Source organism: Quercus lobata, chromosome 8 (assembly GCF_001633185.2).
Source record: "Quercus lobata isolate SW786 chromosome 8, ValleyOak3.0 Primary Assembly, whole genome shotgun sequence".
In the NCBI taxonomy this organism is placed as follows: Eukaryota; Viridiplantae; Streptophyta; class Magnoliopsida; order Fagales; family Fagaceae; genus Quercus; species Quercus lobata.
Window position 1 is genome coordinate 39,303,902 of NC_044911.1, and position 9,683 is coordinate 39,313,584.

At 35.6% G+C, this 9,683-nt stretch overlaps 1 protein-coding gene across 2 annotated transcripts; it reads left to right on the forward strand.

Annotated features, from left to right (window-relative positions):
- Nucleotides 1-210: 210 nt before the first annotated feature.
- LOC115955626 (probable serine/threonine-protein kinase CST) lies at nucleotides 211-8,642 on the forward strand. Of its 2 annotated transcripts, XR_004084158.1 has the most exons (6): nucleotides 211-811; nucleotides 1,400-1,581; nucleotides 5,772-5,907; nucleotides 6,399-7,782; nucleotides 7,871-8,167; nucleotides 8,283-8,642. XR_004084158.1 is itself a non-coding variant. In XM_031073830.1 (5 exons), coding segments are annotated over exons 2-5 (615 nt in total). In that variant the 5' UTR covers nucleotides 217-811; nucleotides 1,400-1,401; the 3' UTR covers nucleotides 8,285-8,642. The 2 variants fall into 2 exon arrangements, 1 of the variants encoding a protein (XP_030929690.1); XM_031073830.1 differs by lacking the exon at nucleotides 6,399-7,782 and having other exon boundaries at nucleotides 217-811.
- Nucleotides 8,643-9,683: the final 1,041 nt, after the last annotated feature.

The window sequence follows — 9,683 nt, forward strand, 5'->3', positions numbered from 1 at the left end:
AATTATTTTTTTACTCACTAATATTAACTGATTACTTAAAATTTATTGTCAAAATATTGTAGTAGTATTTCTAAATAGTTATTTCTTATTCTTCTCCTTTCTCTACATCCGTACGTTTCCTTTTTTTTTTTTTTTTTTTTCTTGGTTTTTTCTCCACCACACACGTATCCCACTATCTCCATCTACCCTTCTTTTCTTTTTCTAGTTCATTCCGGATGACCTGTGTGGTAGCCTCCAGAACAATATCTTCACTTCTCCCTCTCTGTTTCTTTCTCTTTCTCTTACACACACACGCATTTCTCTGCCTCTATCTCACACAAACAAATTCTCTCTCATACACACATAGATCACCGGCAGAGAAGTGGAGATCGGCGTTCTACATGTTTTTTTTTTTTGTTTTTTTGTTCTGGTTTGATTAGTTTTATTTTATTGCTCAGATTTCATTAGGCTTATGAGAAATATTGTTTTTGTGTTTCAAATCTTTCGATTGGGTTTTGTGTTTTTGTTTTGATTGTGGAATGTTACCGTTGAGATAGAGAAGCACGAGAGAGTGAAGAACGAAAGAGAAAAGGAATGAGAGAGAAAGAATTATTTTTTTATTCAACCGGGTAATCTTTTAAGGGAGGATATTTTTTAGATATGCTACAGTAATTGCTACAGTGCTCTCCATGTCTGGAGAGAAAAAAATTTGGAGATGGAGAGGTTGTTGGGAGGCATTTTTTGTGTGAACAGTAGCTTTTCTCTCCAAAATTTAGAGATAGCCAGCCTGCTGGTGATGCTCTAATACCGCTCAGATCCATATTCACTCAAGGTAAAAGTACTCTTTAACTTTTTCTGATTTCTTCTATTTGTGTGTTGTGCTCAACGTTATTTGGCAAAGGACTTTGAAGGTTTTCTATAAGGTTTTATTTAACGTAATTGTGCTCAATTAATGTTTGTGCTGTGCTGAGATTCCTTTTTTTTAATAATGTACATTCTGATCTTGAGATCTTTGAAGTGCACGGTTTTTGTCTTTAGATTGCTCTGTTTTTTGAGATCTTTGAATTGCTAAATTGCTCTGTTTGCCGCTCGTATTTACTAGTGTTTGCTTCAATTCACATTTAATGCTAAATTGCTCTGTTTGCCGCTCCAATTTACTGGGGTTTGCTTCAGTTCACATCTAAATTTCCATTTCAGATTGAATCATAGTAAAAATGGGCTCATTCCCTGCTTCAAAACCCAATCTGCTTCAATTTAGATATATCAGATTGAATCATAGTAGAAATGGGCTCACTGCTTCAAAACCCAATCTGCTTCTATTTAAATACCTCTCTGGTGGAGCACTGCCATAGATTTTGTTCAATCAATCAATGTCCATTCCCATTCGGCCTTTGTTAACCTTTTCAATTGTCTATACCAGATATGGCTCCAAATCCAATTGAATTGCCATGGGATGAAGTTAGACACTTCACCCATTTTAATTTCAAAATTGGTGAAGGGGGTTTTGGTGCCGTTTACAAGGGACTCTATGGAGATGATGTTGTGGCTGTGAAAGTCGCTGACTACAACAGGACCACAGACCCCAAATTCAAACAATGGAAGGTAAAAATCATACTAAAAACATATTTTGTATCTTGCCTCCTTTATTTTTTGATAAATAACCAACTTCTTTAGAAAATAGCTTGTCTTTGTTTAAACTCACAGTATCTTCTTCTCAATTTTAAACCACTAGTTTTGATGCAAGTAAAAAACTCTATTGTCCTATTATAGTTTGCTATAATTAAGAGCTAACAAAAGATAACGGAGTTTTTTGGGAACCTAGAAGTAGAAAAATGAATCTTAGCCGTTGGAATTCTATTAAAGTGGTGGTGCCCTTGGGGGGTTGAGCATGAGGCACACGTGATGCAGAGGACATGTTTACACACTTGGAAGTGAAATGATCACTCTCTTATGTTGGATTTCATATCAGCCTTCTTATTGCCACACCCTGAAACAAAATTGGGAAACATGGAAGGATACTAATAGCTGAAACCTCCCTCAATTTTATGCTTTAGCACATGCAAAGCTATGGGATTCATATGAGAATATATTTTGAGAGAAAATGTGTATTTCTTATTGATAGAATGAATAATACATTACCATATATACAAAACCATAGACTTATAACCAACTGTTAACAAACTAATTTCTATCTAACAAACCTAAGAAAGTGCATTAGGGACTAACTAATAATATCATGACAGCTTTATGTACATGTTAATTACACAATACAACTCAATATATTATAAATGATTTGTAGTAGGACTTGTGTTGTTGATCAAAACTATTGGTCGTATAAGCTTGTCCTGTACTTTTGAGTAATATTTATGTACATGTCAATATTGATAACTATTAACCTTGAGTAATATTTATGGCTATTACTACCATCTGACTTAGAGTTTTGTCTTAAAACCCCACTTGCAGCCAATTGGCTGTTTGGCAAGTGGTAAGGGAGTCAAGAACCAAGTTTTATTAGCTTCTAAGGCTGTGATTTCAGCATCCATTGCTGCTTTCCAAACAGGATCTTGGAGAGCTTGACTAAAGGATTTAGTTTAGTAGTACTAGATAAGGCTAGACTGTAAGACCTATGAATTGGTCATAAGTTGTGATAAGAAAGAGTAGATGAAATTGGATGTGGCTTACCAGATGAAATGGAAGCAGCAGTGGAGAGAATGGGAGGAGAGCAAACATCATTTGAAGCCAACTTGCAGTGGTAATCTTTGAGATAAGCAGGTGCCTTGTGTAGTCTGGTAGAATGCCTGACAGGTTGAGGAATAATAGGACTAGAAATGTGATCTGCAGAATTACTTTTTACAGGATCAGATGGAGATTTAGAGATATGAGTAGGAGTAGGATCATCAATCTGGTCAGGGAGTTATGGGAAATAGGCGTGGAAGAGGGAGTGACATCATGTTCTGCAGAATATGAATTAGGAAATAAACGGTAGGTATTATTGGACTGATTTGTATACCAAGCATGATAGGGAAACTGTTTCATGAAAAATAACCTCTCTAGACAAAAAGACATTATGAGAGGTTAAATCATACAGTTTATAACCCATAAAACCAAAGGATAGCCAATGAAAATGCAAGGACTTGCCCTTCGATCAAATTTTGATCTATGTCTAGAAAGAGCAGAAGCATAGCAAAGGCATCCAAAAAACTTTAGATGACAGTAAGGAGGAGACTTGCCCAAAAGTCTCTCATAAGGAGTGGAGTTATGAAGAGGAGGACTAGGAAGTCTATTTGATTCACAATCTCACCAAAATTTAATAAGGAGATTGCTTGGAACCTAAGGGCCCTAGCTACATCTAAGATATGCTGGTGTTTTCTTTCAATTACAGCATTTTGTTGTGGTGTTTCCCATAGCTAAGTTGGTGAGAAGCAAAGAAGGAAGGCATGGAAAATTCAATGACATTGTCACTTCTAAGTACTTTGATTTTAGTATGAAATTGGGTCTCAACTAAATGAAAGAAAGAGACTGAAGGAGTGAGGTTGTTTCTGAATTGAATTTCTTCAAATTGACCCAAGCGCATCTAATGTGGTCATCAACAATAATGAGAAAATATTTGTGGCCATTTATAGGAGTGAAAAATAGTCCCCATATATATCAGTGCACAAGGTCAAAGGTACATTCAGAAACATGTGTAAGGAGAAAAAGAAAGTCTTTTCTGTTTAGATAAAAGGACAAATGTTACAAGGAATTGATGAATTCTGACAAGCTGTTATTTCAGGCATTACATAAGTAAGAACTTGAAGCCTTCTTACAGAGAGATGTACAAGCCGATTATGCAACAAATGGCTTTGGACATAGTTCCAAGTCTTATTACGTTGCAAAGAAGTAAAAGATTGGGGAAACAGATGCACTTGATTTTTGTAAAAAATGAGACAAGAAGGTTGAAAACTGGAAAGGAAGAGATATTTGATTGGAGGCACATTTCTGCAAAATGTAAAGATTACAAAGCTGTTTACCCATCCTAATCGTCCTCCCATTGCTCCAAGTTCTGGATGAAACAATATGAAGATAGAAAAATACAACATCTCAAAGAACTAGTCAATTTGCTTAAGGAAATGAGGTTTGAAAGTAAAACTAGGAACACAGAACATTTTCTAGGACAATAGATGCAGAAAGTTGGACAGTGCCTGTATGAGTTACTATAACAGATTCCCCATTAGGCAATTTAACAGTGATGTGAGCAATAGATGTAATTTTAGTGAAAAAATTGATGGAATGGACCATATGATCAGTGGCTCCACTGTCAATAATCCAATCATCAGAATGTACAGTAGAAATATCAAAAGAATATGGAGAAAAAATAGAATGGTCATCAACATTGTGCTTTGGATTAAGGATAAAACACTGACTACCTGACATGTGTGAAATGGGACTACAAGACTTGCTACTTGATGATTACCCTGTGCCACTTCTGGTATGCACTGATTGACAAGAAAAGTTTGTTAGTTCAGCATGTTGAGAAGTTGCTGATACCGAGATTAAGTCAATGCTACTTGAGCTAAATCTTCTCCCCCAGGGTCAAATGCTGAGCCTGAAGAATTCACAGTAACTTGGTTTACCACCACTGAGATTTGTCTTTGGTCCTGTAACCAGGAGGATTACCATGTATTTTCCAGCATTTGTCAACAACATGCCCAAGTAAACAACAATGTGAGCTCTGAGGTCTTTCTTTCTTAGGCTTGTTAGAGTAATTCCCTTTGTTGTACTGTTGATACTGTGAATGCTGTGAGTTGAGCCTTTGCCATGAGTCCTGCAGATTCAGTTCCAACATTTGACCCACTCCCAACCTTTCTTTGTTTCTCTTCTTAAGACACAAGTGAAAACACTTTATGAAGAGGGTGAGGGTTCTAGGAGTAATATCTGACCTCTAATAGCACCAGAAGACTCATTTAAACCCATCAGAAAAGACATGGTAATTTGGTACTCTTGATGTCCACAAGTGCAAGTATCATAGGCCTTTAACTCATCCCAAAACAGCCTTAAATTTCGTGTAATAGCCATTAACAGTCACATTATCCTGAGTAAGAGAACTTCCTTCTGTAACTCAAACATTCAAGGCCCATTGCCCTGTGAGAATCTTCACTTCAGATCAACCCACACCTCCCTAACAGTATTGAAATACATCACACTTGAAGTGATGTCCTTTGAAATGGAGTTGAGAATCCATTAAAGGACCATTGTATTGCATTGTCTCCAGGAGTTGAATAAAGGATCTGTGGGATTTGTAGGCTGTGAAATGCTTCCATCGATGAAGCTAGTCTTGTCCTTTGAAATCAATGCAAGAAGAAAGAAACTATTCCGAGTATTGTAATTGTCCTCTAAGGAGTTGAGAGACAAGAACAGTGGCTTGGAACCTGGATTATCACCACTTTGTAAGTGATATGGATTTGAATCATCTTTGATATGAACTATGCTTTAAGTAGCAGCCATTGTTGGAGAAGAAATTGAATCAGGGTCATTAGATGGAATAGAAGAAACCAAGATAAAAATAAATAAATAAATAAATAAATTTACTGGATCGGAAGAAAGGACAAAACTTGATAGAAGAAATTTGCAAATTGAATTAAGAAATCAACAAATTTGAGGATTTGCTGTGTAAATTCAAGAGCAAATGAAGAAATTGTTGAACTGATTCAAGAAAGGAATCAAAGAGAGAAAAACACGAAAAAGATAAAATCAAATATCTCTCTCTCTCTCTCTCCTGTTTACTAACAATGCTTGTTCTATCAAATTTGCAGGCAGAAGTACATGCCCTGAGTCAGTTGGTACACCAGAATATTATTAGACTCTGGGGGTATGGTCACAGCAAACAGGAGAAAAAGCTGCTTCTAATCTATGATTTCATGCCAACCGATGTGAAAAAGGAGATTTCAGGTATGAAATTTTTCCATAATGCAATTTACTAGATACCTAATTACTCAAAATATGTATGTATAACAAGCCAAAGTAATCTTTAAGCTAGAGAAGAAACATCCATGCATGATAAAGATTGAGATATTCAACAAATATGGAGTATGGCATACCTTCCATATAGATTCTCATGACAAGATCCAACTCTTTTCTAAATTTCATTTTTGATGCTCTATGTTTTGATGTGTATCTATCCCTCTGTATGACAAGAAAAAATAGAGATTCAGCAAATATGGAATGGAGCATACCTTCCATATATATGCTCATGACAAGATCCAACTTTTTAAATTTCATTTTTGATGCTCTATGTTTTGATGTGTATCTATCCTTCTGTACAACAAGAGAAAATAGACTGAATTAGTAAAAAATATGGAATGGGGCATGACTTCCATATACATGTTCATGACAAGATCCAACTCTTTTCTAAATTTCATTTTTTTCTTTTCTTTTGATAGGTAATCAGAAAACTTTTATAAATGATAGAAAAAAGAGGAATAGAAGTTCATGATGATGAACAACTAGAAAAAAAGGAAGTCAGGAAACTAAACTAAGGGAGGACAAACTCAGAGAGAGAAGAACAATCATTAAAACCCCAACACCGAGACCACTCCAAAAGACTACGGTGGCATAAAAGCTTTAACTCATCCAACGTCTTCTCTTTGTCCGAGTTATGCTTCCCAGGCCACTGATGCCAGCAAGATAACAAACCCGCCACTGATCCTAGCATAACCCAAAGAATACTAAAGGCTTAAAGCATAAAGCTTCATGGGGAATGGGTAACAGGACAATGAGGAAGAAGAAGGTGGTTAACCGACTCCCCATCACAGCAACACATACAACACCTATTAGCCAAAGGCCGACCCTTAAGCATTAGATTATCCAAAGTGAGGATCCGACCATGTGAAGTAGGCATGACCTTTAATGCGTTGCTTCTCCTTTGCATACATGATTAAATCTTTTTCTCTTTTTCTCTTTTCTTAGCTCCTGTAAAGGTCACTTCTTCAACTTTCATGATAAGCTGCAACATCAAGATGCCCAAGCTTTATACAGCTGCTTCTGCACTTGCATGCACGGCATTTTATTGTAAAATTATAAGTTAGTTTACACAAATACACACACATGTTTGCACAAAGTTTGGTTTTTTATTTGGGAGTTTGTTACCTGTGATCTCTGGTGCTGAATATCCAGGAGTAGTTGTAGGTATGTTTCTACCATTCGGCATGGCCGAGCCAAAGTCACCTATCTTCACTTTTCCGCCCTGAACACGGAGGAATAAAGTTTAGGCAAAACAGAAGATTTATAACATAAAAAATCTTGTGAAAGATAGCAAATGTTTTTATCATTAACATACGTCTGTAATTCCTATAGATCTAACTTACCTCATCAAGTAAAATATTTCCTGGTTTGAGGTCTGCATAAATGAACTGGGGTTCAAAGTTATGCATGAAAACAATGGCTGATGTTGTGTCCTTGAGAATGTTCAAAGTCTGAAGTCCTATGAAAGATGAACCATAACTTTGAACATTCTCAAGGACACAACATCAGCCATTGTTTTCATGCATAACTTTGAACCCCAGTTCATTTATGCAGATCCAAACCAGGAAATATTTTACTTGATGAGGTAAGTTAGATCTATAGGAATTACAGACGTATGTTAATGATAAAAACATTTGCTATCTTTCACAAGATTTTTTATGTTATAAATCTTCTGTTTTGCCTAAACTTTATTCCTCCGTGTTCAGGGCGGAAAAGTGAAGATAGGTGACTTTGGCTAGGCCATGCCAAATGGTAGAAACATACCTACAACTACTCCTGGATATTCAGCACCAGAGATCACAGGTAACAAACTCCCAAATAAAAAACCAAACTTTGTGCGTACAAGTGTGTATTTGTGTAAACTAACTTATAATTTTACAATAAAATGCAGTGCATGCAAGTGCAGAAGCAGATGTATACAGCTTGGGCATCTTGATGTTGCAGCTTATCATGAAAGTTGAAGAAGTGACCTTTACAGGAGCTAAGAAAAGAGAAAAAGATTTAATCATGTGTGCAAAGGAGAAGCAACGCATTAAAGGTCATGTAGTTCACAAAAATCTGCTAAAAGATGGATGCACTGAAGAAAAGGCTACCAAAATCACAGAGTTGGGCTTGTGGTGTGACCAAACTTCTCCTAGGGGGAGACCAATATTGGATGAAGTACTAACCTGCCTCAACCAAATTTCATGTAAGTATTGATTATCTCAGATGATGACTTACTGTTTAGACTATCACCATACCTATCATATGCTAATAATTCTTTTAAAATTACATGCTAATAAGTTTTTTGTTTTTAACAACAGGAAATTACGAGGTGCAGTACAAACGAGGTCTTCTTGTTATACACCTGCTCTTTAAGTGCCAAACATAAATAGGGTGCAAGAAAGAACCTTTTAATTTTCTGTTATCATGTTAAAAAACATTGCATTCCGTTTCATTATGTTACTACCCTCTGTTTTATAGAGAATGTTGGAAAACAAAATCAAATTAGCTTATGCTCATGCACTTCATTATTTGCAGTGGTTTTAAAAGTTGCACAGTAGGCACACCTCTTAGTGTAACAATATCACATTTCATTCACTTAAATTGTGCCCTAATGCATTGTAACAACTACCATATGATGATTTTACTGAAACTATCACCTAGGTGTCATTTGGACTTCATTGCACTTCAGTAAACTCTCTTCCCTAGTCACCTTCAAATCTTCAACAATCATTACAATTATGGTTCTATGACATGTAACACAAACTAGAACTGGACCATTTAGGTGCATTTAGAGTGACAATACCTTATAATCACTCATCTCTAACACAAGTATGCAAAAGCCTACACTTTTGGCAACAGAAATGAAACATTTTCTCCAAGGAAAAACTTGTTTGGTTTGCCGTTGTGTAAAAGAAAGGAGGAAAATTTGAACGTATACAATGGTAAAAACGTTCCAGGACTCCTGCCAAAAGTGTAGGCTATTGCATTGTTTTCCCTTTTTTTTTCCAAAGAAATTTCAATGACTCCTGCCAAAAGGAGATTTCAATGAAACAAAGGCAAGGGGGCTCTGTTACCCACCCATTTTTGTTCAAATATCCTCTTTTTTTTTGGGAAAAGTGGTCACCATATAAACTATTTAGCAGTTCAAAGTATTTTATGATTTAAGATGTTATCTTTCTTATTCCATGATTTAAGATATTATCTTTCTTATTCCATTTCGGTTTATTGTTTAATTCCCCTCCAAAAATAATAATAATAATAATAATAATAATTAATTTAGAAAAAGTGGGCAGGGGACATCTTAAGATATAGAATTACAGTTTGAGAAATATCTAATAAATTTTATTTAAAAAGTGAGTCCACTTCTCCCATACTAGCCTGGTTGAAAGTTCATTTTGATTTCTTTCAATCATAGTTCCTTAAGAGTGCATTTAGAGGGCAGGAAAGTGAGAGGATGGAAGATAAATAACCATTTCACTCCTGTTTACTAGCCAATCATGAATACTTTAGTGCATATCGTAAGATTTTATACTCGAGAAAGTGTAGCACATGTACAAAAAGAATATAAGGTGTAGTCTTGGTTTAAACGATAAAATTGGTGTGTACATTATTGGACTTAATGTTAAATCAAGAAAATAAAATTGGTTTGTACATTATCCCGGCTATTATTAATAAGTTTCTAAACAAATAAAATTGGTGTGTACAATATGAGGCAATTC

Excerpts from the sequence above, each read along its gene's own strand:
- LOC115955626 (XM_031073830.1), top strand. The coding sequence starts at position 1,402 with ATGGCTCCAAATCCAATTGAATTGCCATGGGATGAAGTTAGACACTTC. Across the intron at positions 1,582-5,771 it reads CCAAATTCAAACAATGGAAG|GCAGAAGTACATGCCCTGAG; the intron begins GTAAAAATCATA and ends TCAAATTTGCAG. Across the intron at positions 5,908-7,870 it reads TGTGAAAAAGGAGATTTCAG|TGCATGCAAGTGCAGAAGCA; the intron begins GTATGAAATTTT and ends AATAAAATGCAG.